The sequence below is a fragment of the Talpa occidentalis genome, unplaced genomic scaffold (assembly GCF_014898055.3).
Source record: "Talpa occidentalis isolate TD23 unplaced genomic scaffold, MPIMG_talOcc4v2.1 talOcc4.10, whole genome shotgun sequence".
In the NCBI taxonomy this organism is placed as follows: Eukaryota; Metazoa; Chordata; class Mammalia; order Eulipotyphla; family Talpidae; genus Talpa; species Talpa occidentalis.
The window spans coordinates 30,655,728-30,673,625 of record NW_023600993.1 but is presented as its reverse complement, the minus strand read 5'-3'; the positions used below and the strand labels follow the sequence as shown (position 1 = coordinate 30,673,625).

The following is a 17,898-nucleotide window of genomic DNA, read 5'->3' as shown; positions in this document are numbered from 1 at the left end:
TAACCACTTGGAAAACCAGCTGCCCTAGACCTCAGCACCTCCACTTCCAGATGCATATCCAAGGGAAAGGGCCTCGGAGCTTGTGTGGCAGAGTGCGTGGGCACTGAGTGGCCTTGAGGGGATGTCAGCTTAAGCCTCCTGTGATTCCTGTTTACATTTTTTTAATACATGAATTTTTTAAAACTAAGTGAATTCTGATTAACATCTTAATGCTCCCCCCCATTCTGACTAGCAACACAGTCAGAAAATTGTGTGTTCTTTACCAAAGTATTCTCATTTCTCAAAACAACTAATTTAGAAGTTGAGAAAATTCTCTATTGAATCTTGAGAATGAAAAGTGAAACTACTACAAAAAGATATAGTCCTTGTCTTATAGGCACTTAAATCTAGTGGAAATAATCAAATGATCTGTTTCTGAATGCTGGGCCATCAGACTTCTCACATTCAGGCAGGCCAGCCTTTTTCTAAGGCTGTTAAGACTGAAAACAAAAATAAAGGATGCCCAATGAAACTGGGATTTCAGATAACTGTCCCCCAACACCATGCAATATTTGGCAACAATAACTTTTTTCCAATTAATGTAAAATGGGTGGGGGGAGAGAGAGATTTGCTGTATGACCATCACGTTAATAACCTCAGTGCTCCCATTTTCCAATTGAAAATGGAGACACTGGTGGACAGGAAACTCCATCCTGCTGCAGCTACAGTAGGAAGCAGTGATGATACCAAGTGCCAGCAAAGCTACAGGGAAGCTGGATCTCATATATACAGGCTGGTGGGAATGTGAAACTCCTCTGGGAATAGTTTGGCAGTTTCCTAAGAAATTAAGCACAAACTTACTATATTAGCATGAAATTTCATTCCTGGACATTTACCCCAGAGAAATGAAAATTAAGAAATTATGTTCACACAAAAACATGAACATGAATGTTCAGAGCAGCTTCATTTCTATTAGCCAAAAACTAGAAATGACCCTGATTTTCTCCAGTGGGTAAATCATAAACTCTGGCACATCCATGAACTACCACTCAGTAACAAGAAGGAGTGGACTATCCATACCGCCAGCCACCTGCATGGGTCTCAAGGGCATTTTGCTGAGTCCCCCATGCAAGATCACGGAGCAGGCACCTGGTGGAACCAGGATTTAAGCCCAAGCCCTTTTGAGTCCAGAGCCCCTGCGCCAACCACGATAGCATTCCTTCCTACATTTTCCTTCATCTCCTTGCCAGGTGTTGCCTCCTCTGCCCTAAGGCCTCCCAAGTGTACAGTCCTGCAATCCAGCACCCTCCCAGCCTGTCAGCTTCCAAGTCCCTAGGACCCACCACCACTGCATTGTTTTCCTACAAAGACTGAGTTTGCCTCTGCTGTTGTGTGACCTCTGCAGAACCCGAGTTTCTACCTAGAGATGCCTTTCGTCTCCTTACTTTCCTGGAGACTCAGTGATTCTTCTCTGGTCAGCTGGACAAAACCAGAAGTTGCCTCAGCACTCGCTTACCCACTCTGAGAGACTCCAACCCCCATACCCAAATGCCCTACCAGGCTCCAGGCCCCTGAATGGACATCCCCTGACCAGTACTAACAAGAACTCCAGATAGACTTGGGTCACATACTGCTGGGGGGGCTGGAGTAGGGGATAGGGGCCAGGAGGGAGGGTTGGCAATGCAAGGAGGAAGAGGAGAGGGACTGAGAAAGAACTATACTGCCCTCAGTCATCATAAGAAATCTGTGTCTTGCTCCTTGAACCTCCTCCCATTGGGTAGACTTGAAGGGGTCTTGGGCAGAGTAGGAGTAGTTGCAGGGGAGAAAACCCAGTGTCCAGGGAGAGACAGACTGGCGGAGCCAAAAGTCCAGACATCTGGATGTCCCTTGGCTGTGGTGGTCCAGGAGTGGGGATTGCAGGAAGTGACTACCTGAGCCAGACAGGTAGCCCAGGTGGGGACCTCCCATTCATCCCCAAGGCCAGGCCAAGGGGACTGCCCATGATGTTCCCGAAGACACCCCAGGCGCTTCCTTGTACCCTGCCCCACACAGGCAGAGCTCTTCCCTGGCCCACAGTGCTGCCCTTGTGCATCTGTAGTAGTCTCAGTTACAGAGGCCTTGCTGACCAAGCGGAACCAATACACCCGCTCTGACAACCAGGCAGAATATGTAAAACTGGGCCTGTCTCCAAACATCTGGAACATGTGGCCATCTAAGCACACAGCCTCTAATTCCTTCCAAATCCTGTGCTCTCTGGGAAATCTGCACAGTAAGATGTACTGAATGTATGAAAATGGAAGAAGGAAGCAACAACACCATAGCGGTTGGAGCAAGGGCTTTGGAGTGCTAAGGGCTTGGGCTTAAATCCCAGTTCCACCAATTACCTGCTCTGAGACCTTGGGCAAGGAACTCAGCCTCTCTCAGCCTTGATTTCCTTAAATATCAAATGGGAGCAATAATGCCTACGTCATGGAGTTGTTACAGAGGTTTGCCACAAGGAACATAAGGCAACGCTCCTGTTTGGGGGGGCTCTGCTGTCTCCATCTGCGCTTCCTCAGTCAAGTCACTCCCCCCCCCAACTGAGGTTGTTCATCTGTACAGTGAGGCTCGCACAGCTGCGGTTGTAAGGCATTCACAGATCGTCTGTGTAAAGCCCTTGGCACCATGCCTGGCTTGTAATAAATTAGTAATTGCAGATCTGGAATCCCATATTCAAATCTCAGAGGCCAGATGTGATTCAGAATTCTGGGTTTTTCAGATATAGAAAGGTAACAGAGCATATACCGTGAGTTATGCAATACTCAGAGCTGAGGTTACACCCAATTCACAAACATTGGTGTTCCTGCCGTGAAATGTATGAATAGTCTTGCCTGTAGGACATGAGTTTTGGCACTGAACATATGAAAAAGCTTTTGCTTTTCAGAACTTTGGTGATTGTTGGAATTGGATCTAGAGAGTTGTGAAGCTATGTTACTATCATCAGCCTGTCCCTCTTGGAAAGACTATCATTCTTTGGAATAGCCCTTTTACGGTGGGGTGCAGCGGAATAGGGTCAAGCAGCACGGCGGCTGGTGAGTGTGATGGCCTCGACAGTCTTTCTTGAGGCTGACTTGCCTTGAGCCCCCCTACTCTGCAGACCTACCCCAGACCCTGTCCTCACAGCTTCTTGAAAGTTGATAGAAATACCCTGATCTGCCATCCCTGTCTGTTTGCTTCACTTGGCACATTGCTCTCATTCCAGAGGTAACGACTGGGGGAGGCATAGGGCCAGTAGCTTGCACTGAGACTGTTTTTCAAAATGATAAAAAATGGATGAAGTTTCAAGTTTGCAGGAAAGACAGTTTATAGACTGAGCAGACTTTAACGAGCGCAGAGCAACAGGCATGAAGCCAAGTGCATGTGAGTATGCTTGGCAGAGGGCTGCAGTTAGCTCTTACACATTCCGGGGAACTGGCCCTTTGTTCCCAACTCTGAGTCCAACAGGATCAGGAAGGAGAGTTGTCAGAGCAGCGGAGAGAGTGGAAGGAGCATCTTCACTGGTGGTCTTGGACTCAAGACTTACTAGCACAGGTCTTGCCTGGGTTTGAATTCTGGTCCTTCTACCTGCAAGCTGGGTTACCTTGGGCAAGTCACTGAACCACTCTGTGCCTCTTCTGTAAAATGGAGATAATAATCACACCTACCCTTTGTGTTGTGGTGAGATTAAATGTTTTCATCACTGTAAACCACTATCATAGCACCTGGTCCAGTCATTAGTGTTAGTGGGTAAACATTTGTCAGATGCTAACTATTGAGTTGCCAAGCCCAGTTCTGACCCCAGAGCCTCTGCTTTTGAATCCAGTACTCTCTCGCTGCAGTTATTCCTAGAGCAGTTCTGAAAATAAGATAGAAAATGTTAAGGATGTAGATTTATATAATTGCTGTTTTGAGACAGAAGGTAGGGACACTAGTTGGAGAACATCACATTGAGAGACTGCACCCCAAATTGGAGCTGTTTTCAGCTGGAGCTAAGGCTCCATTCATCCTGGAGTTCTGCAGACCTGGGCAGAGTGGGCCAGGAGTCTTCCTGAGCCCTAGAGGGAAGAAGAGGCCTGTGTCTGCCCATGTGTTCACATCAGGACAAGTGTGGATCCTTTATCTCTCTCTTTCTCTCTCTCTCTCTTTCTCTCTCTCTCTCTCTTTCTCTCTCTGTCTTTCTCTCATGCCAAACTACCACTGGGAAGATGCCCCCACTCCTTTCACAGGTAGTGGCCAGACCTACCTGGCTGGGGACAGTTCTACTTGCCTCCCTTGCTTAAATTTCATGGGCACGTGGTATGGCTATAAAGACTCCCAAATGAGATCACCCCAAATAAAGGCTGTTGATTCAGAGTTTGCTATAGCAAGAGAGTCCGCACTATCACCTGCCTTCAGCAGAGACTCAGAGGCAGCCCGAAGAGTCAGGTGTGCCCTGACTGGGGTTGTGGGCATAAGGGAGAGGCAGTGGGGTACCTTATGTAAGTGGCTAGGGGAGCCAATTTGGCTTCTCTGGTTGGTCCTGAGTTGAAAATGGAAACAAGGAATAGTGAAACTGGCAGTTACTAACCAAATCTTGACCATCCTGGGCTGATAGCTATATTGTGGGCTGGGCTGGAGGATGCAGAGGTTGTGGACTATCATAGATGTCCGGCCTTCATCCAATTGCACATCCCGTCTCAGCAGTGAGACAATGTTAGTTCTGTTTTTCAAAGGGCAGATTAAGTCACAAAAATAGAATGAATCTCATCCTGATGTGAGAGCCTAACTCTGATTAATGTTTCATTTCTTTTTTTTTTTTTGTGGGACCCTCGCCGGTGGCCGCACTGCAGAGGCTGCGGGCAGCCTCGCAACCCAGCGCTCAACCGCTGCGCCACCAGGGGAGGCCCTAATGTTTCATTTCTTAGATCTGAGTCCACTTTCAGCCAGTCTCTGGACCAAGTGCAATTCTATGAATGTCCGTTATTGGGATCATTTCATGTATAGGTGCAGGCATGCACTTGTGTAGGCATGTACATGTGTGAGTGCAGACATACACACATACCACATACACCTGTGTACTTCCACGGACTCACACACACACGGCAGTCCAGCTCTGTATGCAGGTGGGATGCACAATTTTACAGTGTCTGGAGCAGTTCACAGGACATTCTTATATGTATTTATTGGTGCAAGGGAGTAAATAGCCAGGGTTGAGAAGGCAGAAAGGAATGTAGAGAGATAGAAGCCCAATAACCAACACCGCCTCCACCATCCCAAGCAGGAGACACATCCCATAGCTTCCATGCTGTCTTCCCAGTTCTGGCTTTTCCCATGTGTCTTCAAGATGGGTGAACCCAAGAAATGTGGCTGTTAGGATCAAGGCTCATCCACTCAGGTCATGCAATGAGGGTACCCCCAGCACAATGAGAGCCCCACCTAGGCAGCGGGGGGACTCACAGGTCCTCATCCCTGAAGACTGTCAGGTTGTTCTTCCGGATGTGATGCAGCAGGACCTGCCCCCGCTGCTCCAGGGTCTGCAGAACCCGCTTCAGCCCCTGGGCCCCACCTTGGCTTTCCCAGAACACCGGGTCCATCTGCAGGGACTTGAGCAGCATGTTCTGTAGACACCCCGACTCCAGAACCTTCACAGCAGACTCAGGAAACCTGGAGGAAGGTCCCCCCCAGCCCCATAACAGAAAGGAAAGACAAAAGTGGTCTCAGAATGCTCCAGTGAAAAACAAAGCTAGCTGGCCGGCCTCAGCTCAACACCCCTGGTGACATCCCGAGGGCTCATGCCTGCTGACCAGTTATCAGAGGACATTCCACCTGCTCTGCTGTGAAAGCAGGGATAGAGTTCTCAGATGGGCCCCATCCCATGAGTAGCCAGGTGAATCAGCTGTCCTTTCCTGGATGAAATGCCTGCAGCTCTGCTTGGCATACGGCAGAGAGCGCGTAGGAAGGCTGAGCTGCCTGTGAGAGCAGAGCAGGGGAAGCTCCCCAGCCCAGTCCTGTGCCCTATCACGGTAGTTGGTGTTCTGTGGGGCCGGGAGGGCTCTGGATATTATGGGGGTTAGGGGAGAGGGAAGGCACTTCAACTAGCTGTTGAGGGCCTGATGGCTGTATGCCCTCTCAGCTTTCCCAGGCACTTGGCCCCAGCCTGAAGCTCAAATGTGATCACGTTTTTCTGATGGACTGCTTAGGGCCCTTGGTTCAAGGTCCCCCAGCATATAGCAGGGCCATCGAGTCACGGTCCCTGAACCTCTTCCCAACCCCTGACTCTTACCCATCTATGCCCTCCAGTAGCCGAAAGTTCAGCTTGTCCTCGGGGTGCTGCAAGTTCCCAGCATTATCGATGTAGACCAGGCGCGATGGATCGCTGCTCCGGACCTCCGGGAAGAAGAGGGAAGAGGCAGGCGGGTAAGGGGGCAGCCTAGCTGGCCTCCATGGGGTTAAGGGGTTTGGGGGGCTCTAAGCTGTCAGTTCCACCATCCACCCTGCTACTACCCTCCAAGGGCATCTGGTCAGAGTGAGGCAGTGAGGACACTAGGTCTCTCTGGGGAAGAAGAGAAGCCCTCCACAGGGGGCACCTTACCCCCTGCAGGAGACAAGGCTGTTCTGCCACACCAGCCCCTCCTGAGGGCCTCAGCACATCGCTTCCCACCTGGGCTCTAGTTTTAACAGGAGGCTGATCATCACCAGCCTTTGAGCCATCAGGGTCCTTAGTGTGAGCCTGTCTCTGCCACCACCCAGCCTTGGAAACCCCCGTCCTGCTCCAGACACAGTTTCCTCATTTACTGGCACAATGGGGACATTGACTAGACAATATTCTCAAACTCTGCTTCCAGGAGCCCCAGGGGTTCCCTGGAGTCTCAGGGACAGGGGTATCAGTGGAAACAAGACTGGGGAACCCCAGCATCATATGATCCCTGAAATTTGCCAACAGCATTATCTGAAGGAGACAGGAAGCCCCGGGTCTGGGGGACCAGGGAACGTACCAGGATGTGGACCAGCCGCAGCTCGCCTGGGTTCCGGCACTTCTCTCGGAGCCTCTCTTCCACACAGGGGTCTGAGGGCTCTGGCTCAAAGCCGCAGCAATAGCGATCCAGGCGGTCGTGAACCTGAGGGGACACCCATTTTCCTCAGACATGTGGCATGGGGCCTGCCTGAACCACAGGGCCACACGCTGGGTCCACAGTGGTGCTCACACTGGTCGGCTTGCCCTGCACACCTCAGGCCAGCTGCTTAATCTACAGCGCTGCCCCCTGGCTCCGAGGCCATTGGGCTGCAATGCTGACCCTCTATCTCCCCGGGGAGTTGCACATAAGTCCACTTTTCCTCGAAGCAGCAAATGCGGCATCAGAGACCCCTCCCTTATGAGCATTTACACAGCTCCCGCTGGGTGGGCAGCTTTCTCCCGTCAGTCGGCTGCATCAGCGCTGGGGAAGAGTGGGCATTCCCCCTACGGGCTCATTCTACACCGATGCCTGAAGTGGGGACTCTCTAGTGTGGTGTGCCCCACCCCCAACACACACAGCTGCAGGCAACACAACACTCTGAGTGGAACAGAGGCCTCTCACCACATTCCCACTCTCCCGCTTACAGTGGCCCCTTCAGAAGGGAGAGGCCTGCCTGCAGGTTAGGAATGAAGTAGGAGGATCCGCTGCTGGCCCTGATCTACTCAAATGTTACCTGCTGTGTGCATCCAAGACAAACAGGTGGAGAGAGAAGGCCTAAAATCAGAGGTGGAGTAGTCGAGAGGGAGGCTGGGGAGCCTTATCAGCTCCTAGCTGTCAGATAACTAGGGTTTCCTTTTGCTCCCCACTTTATCACTCACAATGTCAAGAACATCCAGCCTTGTCTCAGGAAGCAGCAGGTGGCTGCCATGGGTCAATTTCCTAGCTCATGTTTAGAGGGGAGTGGGGGAGGGGGAGGAGAGAGGGAGAAGGCATGGAGAGCTGGAGAGAGAGAGGTAGTGAGGGGGTGAGGGCAGGAGGTGGAAGGAGGGGAAGCAAGGCAGAAGGAGAGAGAGAGTCCCTCTCCCCAACCACAGGCGAAAGCCCTTCCCTTTGGCCTGATTGAACAAATGAGGACACGCCCTCCTCCCCGGCCAGGCCCGCAGGGCTGAGGCACTACGCACTGACCACTGAAACTGGGGTGGCCGGTGATGGCCTCAGGCCTCCGTGTGGAAGGAACACAGACCAGCCAGCTGGACCCGATGCAGCCCTGTGTCCTCCGAGGCTACCCGGACAAGTGGCCACTGAAACAGCTGAGGACAGAGCCCCCGTGTGCACGAGAGACTCCCTGCCCTGTAACTGGTGTTAAATCCATCCGAGTTATTATCACGCGCCCCCCCACCATGTTTCTCCATATTGTTCTTGAACTTAGCAAGGGAGAGTATTCTGGGCTTTTACACACACCCACCCTCAGCAGGAGCCACTTGGGAGGCTGCCATAGTGGTTTTGTGCAGGGGTCATCTGCCCCAAGCCTCAGGCCAGAAGCCACAGCACCAGCTCAGGATGTGGGTGGACAGACCAGCAGGTGGGCTTTGAGGAGATGGTTGAGAAGAACCAGAGCTTAGCTACAAAGACATCTGGAGAACACTCTAAAACGTTAACAGCAACACAAAACTAGCAGCCACTGAAAGGTGACCCCACCAAACAAATGCGATCCCGACCCAGAAAGCCTTGTGGGTCTCCACTAGAGCACCTTTCATATTAACACAAAAGGGGAGAGGTACTGTGATCGCCTCCACAGTTAGGAAAGGCATTTGGGGAAATTTTACATCCATTCCTGACAATAAAAATGAAACAAAGCAGGAATAATGAAGACTTCTGCATATCTTCAGCCAAAAGCCAGCATGGCATTTAATGGTGAAACACTAGAAATTTTCCCAGGTCTATAAGAAACACTTCATGTCCATCACCCCATTATTATTTACTGTTGCTCTGGAGGGGCTCCAGCAAATAAAGTGAGTGAGAGAAAGAAGAGGCCATGAGAAACAAGGTGCATTCATTCAGATGAAGTGATGGATAAGCCAGGCAACTGTGAGAAGCAGTAATGCCAGGTTAGCAGGTCTCTGGTAACCTAATTACAACACAGAAGGAATAGCCTTGCACAGGCCGAAGCTACCAACCAGAACATCTGATGGGAAGAAAGATCCCATTTTTAATGGCCACAGAAGGTGAAATACCCAGGAATAACCCAGCTAAAGAAAGCATCCAGATCCTTTCTGAGGAACATGAATAAATGGAAAGACAGTCTATTCTTGGCTAGAATGACTCTATATTTTTAAGATGTACAGTCTTTCTACATTAGTCCACACAAATTTAATTTGATTCCAATAAAATGCTGAAAGTACTTGGGAAGAAGTAACAAGTTGACTGCAAATTTCAGATGAGAAGAGCATATTTTTGCATGTTTGAAATCTAATATGCAAGAATATCAGAAATTCTAAAAAGAGCAAAGAGAATGATCAACCCCTCCTAGTTATTAACATTGACTATAACGCACAATAATTCAAACAGTGTTATTCAGGCATATAAATAGACCCTTCACTGAAACAGAAAAGAGCCCAGAAATAGACCTACATACATATGGAAATTGGCTATATAGCAAAGACAGCAATTCAGATCGGGGCAAAGACTTAATTACTCAACAAATGGTGCTGGGATATTTGGGTTGCGATCCAAAAAAAAAATCGTTTTTTACCATATCTCTTTCTCCATGAAACTTCCAGATGGGTCAAAGATATTTGAAAACACATAAGAGAACGTTTTAAATAACCTTTAAGTGAGGATCGCCTTTTAAAAAGGAACATACTGGGCCTCCCCAGTGGCGCAGCGGTTGAGCGCTGGGTTGCGATGCTGCCCGCAGCCTCTGCAGCGCCGGTTCGATCCCCGGCTGCTCCCCAGCCACCGGAGGAGGGTCCCACATGGCACGCAGACCTCTCCTGCCGCCCGCTGCTCCCCTCAGCAGTGTACTTCGGTCCTTCTGCCTGCTCTGCTCTGGCTCTGGTGAATTCTCTCACCCTCCCGTGCTTCTGACTGTACCCAGTGCTTGTATAAATAAATAATGTTTAAAAATAAATAAATAAATAAATTAAATAAAAAGGAACATACTAACCTAGAAGTCATAAAAGAAAAGCTTGATAATATTTAACAACACAAAATTTTTCTAAATTTCTGCACAGCAAAAGGACTACAAAGTTTAATAATAATTGAACCTGGGCCTCTGCTGATAGCGCAGGCGGTAGAGTGCAGCGCTGTGAAGCCTGTGCGCAAGCCTCTGCAGCGCGGGTTCGATCCCAGCTGGCCAGTGAGAATCCCACATGGCGTGGCAGACCTCTACTATTTCACCCGCTGCTCCCCTCAGCAGTGTATTTCAGTCAGTCTACCTGTTCTGTTCCCCGCTCTGTCTCTGGTGAATCCTCTCACCCTCCTGCACATCTGGCCTGCACCCCGGTCCTTGTATGCATGAATAAATAAATCTTTAGAAAAAAAAAATCGAACCTGAGAGAAATGATCACAATATAATGAAAACAAAAGCCAAATTTCTTTCATCTATCAAAAGCTCTTAAAATCATTATGAAAAAAGGGCCTTCCCTTGTGGTGCAGGTGGTTGAGCGCTGCGATGTGAAGCTGTCCACAGCCTCTGCAGCGCCAGTTCTATCCTGGCCAGCCGGCGAGGGTCCCACATGGCTTGGCAGACCTCTCCTGCCTCACCCGCTGCTCCCCTCAGCAGTGTACTTCGGTCCTTCTGCCTGCTCTGCTCCCCACTCTGGCTCTGGTGAATTCTCTCACCCTCCCGCGCTTCTGACTGTACCCAGTGCTTGTATAAATAAATAGAAATAAATCTTAAAAAAAAGATTTATTAAAAAAAAATCATTACGAAAAAAGGCCAACAATCCAACCAACAGAGATAAACAGGACTGGGGAAGAGGAGGAGAGAGAAGGCACGTCCAGGCAGTGCTGCGGGATCGCACCTGCACCCGAGCTCCAGAGGGTTTGCACTTGGGCCCCTGCCCAGCCTCATTGATCCCTTTTCTATTGCTACATAATGAATGCCCAGGAATTTAGGGGCTGAAAAGAACACATGATCTCACAGGTCTCTTGGGTCAGAAGTCCTTCACATCCCACTGAACCCTCTTCTCAGGGTCTCACCAGGGCGAACCCCAGGTGTCACCAGGGCCACATCCCAGCTGTAGTGGGCTCCTCTTACAACCTCCTCCAGGTTTGGGCACGTCTGTAGTTGGGGGACAAGGACCCGGGATCTCTGGTCCTCCTAGAGGCCTTCCCTTCCCGCCAGCAGTGCATAGCATTGCTGTTTACTTTCTCCCTTGAGGCCAACAGGAGATTCTCTCTTTGAAACACATGCCTGATTAGGTCAGGCCCACCCAGGTATATGACTCAGTTTGGTTGAGCTCTTGGGCGGTTTCCATTCCCCACGAGAAGAGCTTGGCCCAGACAGTGCTGCTCCCTCAGCCTGGGCCTAAGAGTGAGAAATGAACAGCAGCCCTGAAGCCAACCCATAGCTTGGAGCCATGGTCAGTTGATCTCAGCTTCTATAGACCCCGATTCAAAAAATAAAGAGCTGGTGTTCTAAGCCATAGAGTTTTGGGCAGATTTGTTACATGCATTATTTCAGCAGTCACTAAAACTGTTCCATGGGACTTGTGAAACATAGGGTAGGTGGCACGTGTGTGTGTGTGGAGGGGGCGTTATGTGCGGTGGTTATGTACATTGTGCCTGGGTAAATGGTGTGCTGGGATCCCCAAACAGAAAAACAGGGTTTCTATTGGATAAATCAGTGCCAACAAGCAAGCAGCCCGAAAAGGGCTGCACCTGGGGTTGGTGCTGCTCCCCCCTAAGCAGAGGTACCTGGAGTTCCTATGCCAGGAAACCCACATGCTGAAGCCCCGCCTCTAGCTGACTTGCCAGTGGTTTCTAGGAAGACAGCAGCAGCCAGACAGGGGTATTTGACTTGACCTGGGTCCAGCAAGTCAGGGAAGAGGTGGCACGAGGCCAGCCAAGTGGCATCTGACCACACACCCAACCAGCGTGTGCTTTGGCTGCTGAGACTTCCGTCCCCACAGCAGGGCCTGGCAGCTGAAGAGGGTCCCACACCACAACCCCAGAGCAGGACAGAGGGGCTCTGTGTAGAGCCGGAGGTGGTGCTCACACTGGACGGGGCTCCGCAAGGAGGTGCCTCTGACCTCAGGGCCCCGGGCAGCCCTGCGAGCGGCCCCTTTGCCTCCCTCATTCATGGCCAGCGAAACAGTGACTGTGATTCAGAGGGTGAGCTCTCAGGTCAGACATCCAGGCTGCGTCCCAGCTCCATCAGCGACTGACCTCGGCAAGTGACTCAACCTGCCTGGGTCTCAATTTCTCAACTTTAAAATTGCGATAAATGTGGTATCTTCCTCATAAAGTTGCCATGAGAATTGGATGATTTGATTCCTTTAAAGTGTTGGGGACAGCGTCTGCTCACTGTTGAGCGTGTGTCACCCACCAGGCGTGCCACTAAGTACATGCACAGACGATCTCATGTGCAGAAAGCACACAAGGTCGGCGTTACCATCTGCTGAAGACCAGGCTCCCCCAGAGACAGTCCTTGAGACAAGGCTCCAAGCAACAGCAGTTTGCTTGTGAACAAACTCCAAAAACACAAGCTAAGAGCAGAGAAGTGAGGTGGGGAGCAGTGACCACTGTGGGTGAGTCCAGTCCTGGTGGGGGACTCTGAGACACGTAGAACATGCACTGTAGAGCTTCCTCAGCCAGGGCACCGGGGCCTTTCCACGCCAGCTCCAGCAGTCACTGAGGGGGCGTCATCAGCCTTCTGGGGATGTCCAGGACTGTCCTGATCTCAGTACTGAAACTTCTAGGTCTGGGAACCCCCTCCGTCCCAACCTGGCTGAGGGGTCACAGTACCTGGATGCTAATTCCCCCGCACCCAGCCAGCAGTGCTGGCTCTAGGGCCTAGGGCGAGCCCACAGAGGTGAGTGCTAGTAATTAGGAGTTACCACACACAAAAATCATCACCCCCAAGGGGCTGGTGCCAGGACACCCAGTGCCATTTTGGAGGCGAGAAAAGTGAAGCAGAAAGGCAAAGTAATCCATGATGTCATACAGAGGGAAGTGGCCCGGGAATAGGGGTCACGCCCTATGCTAAAGCCCATGATGGCCTCTGGGCTCCATGTTCCTCCCACAAACCAGCAGAGAGACAGACTGGAGGCCCTGGAAGGGCCTGTGCCCCAACAACAACTTCCCTAGTGAAGGGTAAATGTAGATGGCCAGGCTTTCACACCACTAGCCTCTGGGGCTATCACCCGCAGCCTTGAATGCAGGAGACGCCTGGGAGTGTGGGCGTGGGGCATGTGTGCCTGATTGTGGACACCTAGCGTACAGTGTGGACACGCCTAAGTGGGCACACGTTAGCCTGGAGGTGGAGGATATAAGGGCGGAGTCACTCAGAGAAACAGCTACGGCGGAACGGCTAGGAGAGTGAGACCACAGGACAATCCCAGAGAAAGCCGGGAGGAAAGAGCACATAGAGACAGCCCAAGTGCTGTCTCCCTGCTGCCTTATTTCCCTGCATCCTATTGAAAACCTGTGGGGATGATGCCAAGGGCTCCAAAGATCTCTTTTAAGCTGCCTGAACCAATGGTGAACCTACCCGGCCTAGGATGGTTGCACAATACCTAGGATGCCCAGGAAGCCCAGGCCTCGCCCTGGCACAGCAGGGACCTTCGCTGGCCTGTGCTGGAGTTCCTGCTCATCCTTCAGCACCAGACTGGACAAGAACATCGCTTTCACTCTCTGGCTCTCCCACCCTCCCTCCCCCTCCTTTCTCTCCCTCTCGCTTTCCTTTGTTTTTTTAATTTTATATATTTCTTACATCATTTTTCATTTTTGCACAATATATGCATTTTCATCTGGTTATAGTCCCCATACAATTCCCACCACCCTTGTTTTGATCCTACTCCCTTCTCTCCCCCCTGTAGTGTGTCTCTGGTTTATAGTTGCTTGTTGATTTTTTTATTTTATTATAATTAGTCTTTTTCCTGGTCCCTTATTTAGGTTTTTTTAAATGCCTGCTATGAGTGAGACCATCCGGTATTTTTCTTTTTCTTTCTGGCTCGCTTTCCTTTTTAAACTATGAAACCACCTTGAATCCTTCTTGATCCTTCCTTCAAGGATATAGTGGTATAAATAGTGATGAGCTGGTAAATGTTTAAGGCCAGCTCTCTCGGAGGAGGGGAGGGTCCTGATGGGTAGCAGGTGCTGATTGCCATAGTGTAAATACTCCCGCTCTGACCAATTTCAAACTACGAGCATGTCTGGGTGTGGAGCCCGCAAGAGATGTGCAGGAGATGAGCTGTCATTGCAGAGTATTTACTATACATGTGCAAATGATAGTAAAATGTAATCAAATAATTAGAAAGTTCTGGGTATTACCCTTGCTTCTAATTTATCCTATTTGTTAGTTTGTATAACTTCATTTTTTTTTTAAAGATTTATTTATTTATCTATACAAGCACTGGATACAGTCAGAAGCGCGGGAGGGTGAGAGAATTCACCAGAGTCAGAGCGGGGAGCAGAGCAGGCAGAAGGACCGAAGTACACTGCTGAGGGGAGCAGCGGGCGGCAGGAGAGGTCTGCGCACCATGTGGGACCCTCCTCTGGTGGCCGGGGAGCAGCCGGGGATCGAACCGGCGCTGCAGAGGCCGCGGGCAGCTTCGCAATCCAGCACTCAACCGCTGTACCACCGGGGAGGCCCTAATTTCATTTTTAAGAATACCAGTTTCACAACCAGTCATAGTATTCCTGGATAGTTTAGCAATCAGCTAAACTAACAAAAATAACAAGTATGGGTGCTTGATGGTAAAAAAGACAGGGATCAGGAGGAGAGTCAGCATTCACCCTCAGGTGGGTAATTCTGTTTCCGTTTCCCCCATCCTTTACCTCTGCTGCCGTCCACCCCCACCCCACCTAGCCACCAACCTGCAGCAGGAAGTCGAAGAGTGCCAGGCGAGCCCACTCCGTGTGTTGGATGCCGAGGCATGGGGCCTGGCCTGGCCAGCTGCAGCCACTTGCCAGCAGGGCTTGGTACTGCAGCCAGCCCAGTGCCAGGGAGTTCTGGTCCTCGTCTGGGTCGCCAAGGTGCTGCACATCTGGTGCCCACCAGATAACGGGCCTCGCGCCGCCATCTGTGTAGCGATAGGGCAGCACAGGGCTGTGGAAGCGCCGGGCCACAACTGGAAGGCTCCGGCGGAGCCCCAGCACACGGTCCACGTGGAAGGACAGGACCTCTGGCAGGTCCCCAGGCCTCTTGATCAGGCCACAGAGCCCCTGGAAGCAGAGCTGGCTGAGCCCAGGAGTCACGTCCTGAGGGGTGCCCTTGGTGGAGAAGCCCACCTGCAGTACCTGTCCATGGCCCGGGACCCTGGCTTTGCCCACCACCACTCCCTGGGCCAACAGCCGGAGGGCCTTCACATCAGGCTCCGTGAACCATGGGGGAACCGGCCCGCTTGTCCTCGAGCCGCCTGACAGGACAGGGGTGAGCGTTTCACACCAGATGGATCCTTGCAGCTCCGCAACAGAGCCAGGCCACTCATGGGCCCCTGAGCTCAAAGCGGGATTCCCTGCTTGCCACCCACCAGTCAGGGCTCCCTTCCCAGCTCCTGGCAGATCCCTGACTTCTGCAGGATGCGGCCCCAGGGTGGGTCCAACAGGAGCTCTCCAGTTCCTTAAAGCTGCAGTGTCATGTCCTGTGGGGGGGCCTGTGAGGGTGCCTTTCTCACTTGGTGCCTCCTGGATGGGACCATCATGCAAGGGGGTGCCCAGGTCCTTGGCTCCAGGATCCCTTGTCTTATCCTTCCTCAGGAGCACAGGATGCCGGGTACTGGGTCTCAAAGCAATGTCCCTTCTGATCCTCCCTGGGCGCTTGCTGTTCCCTGCCAGGAGCAGCCTGCTTCTGTCCACCCTCTCTCTGTGACCTTGCTCCTGACCACAGACCTGGCTGGAATTCCTGGGCAAGGCCCAGCCTTGCCAGAGTCCCAGGTTTCTTGCCCGCTGCCTCCGGTTGATGCTTAGAGCCTCTCGGCTATGGAGGGCAGGGCTGCCAGTTACCACCTGGGGCTCCACGCGACCAAGGTCCAGGCCAGCGGCTGGATGCTGTGGGGGGAAGTGGGTGACGGCCACCATGGACAGGGTCATCAAGAGGCAAAATGTCATCACCAACCGCTTCTTGCCACGCAGCTTTCTCTTGAGCCAAGATACCTGGGGGATGAGTTAGAAAAAGAAAGCTTGAGATCTGGGAAGATGTCAGGTCAACCCAGAAAACAAGGGGGACAGTGAATGAGAGGCCATCTTGGGAGGAGGAGCAGGGTAAAGAGCAGAGTCAGGGAGGGGTAACAGCTATCCATCTTCAAGAGGGGATGGGCAGCCAGTCAGCTGTGTCTTGCTTCACAGCTCAGCGCTTTGCCTCTTGGGCAGCTTTGGCTGATGACCACAGACTTGGGCTGCTGCCCCTGGAGTAAACCACCACAGTAACTCTGGTTTACAGAACATCATAGGGTCTCTCCACATCTGTCCCCACCACCAAGCGCAGGCCCCTCTCTTTTTATCCTAGGGCCCATTATGGCAAACCTCCAGTTTTTTCCCAAAACATACCCTTCCCTTTTCTAGACCAGCTACAGATGACCTTGCGCAGCCGCTCTCACAGCCAGCTGCAGGCCTCTGACCCAAGTCAGCCACTTTTGCCTGCCCTGCTTGCTCGAAAGCTGGCTGCCCTGGACTGACTCTCAGCACAGAGGTGGGGCAGCACCAGCCCTGCACATGCCGGCTGTGACTTGACATGTGACCCCTGAACCAGCAGCTTTAGCATCACCTGGAAACTTGTCAGAAATGCGAAGTCTCAGGCCCCACCCCAGAACTCTCGAACAGAAGCAAGGGCTCAGCAGCCTGTGTTTTAGCAAGCTCTCCAACCTCGGGCACTATAGAACCATGACAAGGAAGGTGCCCTGGATCCCACATGATCACACAGGAGCAGAGCTGCCAAGCGCCTCTGGGAGCCACTGCACAGACCCCTCTGTTCACATAGTATGTGCAGAGATAAGCACTGAGAAAAACCCAAATAATTTTTTTAAAGATTTATTTATGCATACGAGAGCTGGGGTACAGGCCAGAGATGCAGGGGAGTGAGGGGATTCGCCAGAGACAGTGTGGGGAACAGAACAGGCAGATTGACTGAAATACACTGCTGAGGGTAGCAGCGGGCGAGACAGGAGAGGTCTGCTGCGCCATGTGGGTTGCTCCCTGTCCGGCCAGGGATCGAACTCTTGCTGCAGAGGCCGCGGATTGCTTCATAGTGTGGTGCTTAACCCCTTGTGCCACCAGGGAGGCCCACCCAAATAATATTGAGAAAATCAAACAAAATGTGAATTGTCTTTCTCCTCCCCTTAGGTATGTATTCTGGTGTATTAGTTTCCTGTGGCAAAGTTCCATGGACTTGAATGCTTAACACAACAGAAGTGAGTTCAGCATACGTTTCCCTCAGTCAAAATCAAGGTGCCAGCAGGACCTTCTATTCTCAGCATTCCTTCTGAAGGCCCCAGGGGAGGAGCTGCTTCCTGTCTCCTCCAGCTTCTGGTGGCTGCTAGCATCCCTTGGCTGTGGCCACCGCACTCCACCTTGTGCTCACATTGTCTCCTCCCCTGTGTATACTGCACTTCAGTGCATGTGATGTTGCTTAGGCCCACTTGGATAATCCAGGATAAGCAACCCCATCTCAAGATCCTTAACCTAGTCAGATGTGCCAAGATCCCTTTTCCAAATAAGGTAATGTTCCCAGCTTCCAAGGACTAGGATATGGATAACTTTCAGGAGATCATGTTTCAGTCACCACACATGGTAATTATTTTTG

At 51.5% G+C, this 17,898-nt stretch overlaps 1 protein-coding gene across 1 annotated transcript in view; it reads right to left on the bottom strand.

Annotated features, from left to right (window-relative positions):
* Positions 1-4,854: 4,854 nt before the first annotated feature.
* GASK1A (golgi associated kinase 1A) overlaps positions 4,855-17,898 on the bottom strand; it is a 28,053-nt gene continuing 15,009 nt past the window's right edge. Inside the window, exons 2-5 of the mRNA XM_037527093.2 lie at positions 14,976-16,253; positions 6,972-7,094; positions 6,260-6,363; positions 4,855-5,640 (exon numbers count right to left, since the gene is read on the bottom strand). Coding sequence (XP_037382990.1) covers positions 5,430-5,640; positions 6,260-6,363; positions 6,972-7,094; positions 14,976-16,253 — 1,716 coding nt within the window. The 3' untranslated portion in view covers positions 4,855-5,429. The remainder of the gene's footprint in view (positions 5,641-6,259; positions 6,364-6,971; positions 7,095-14,975; positions 16,254-17,898) is intronic.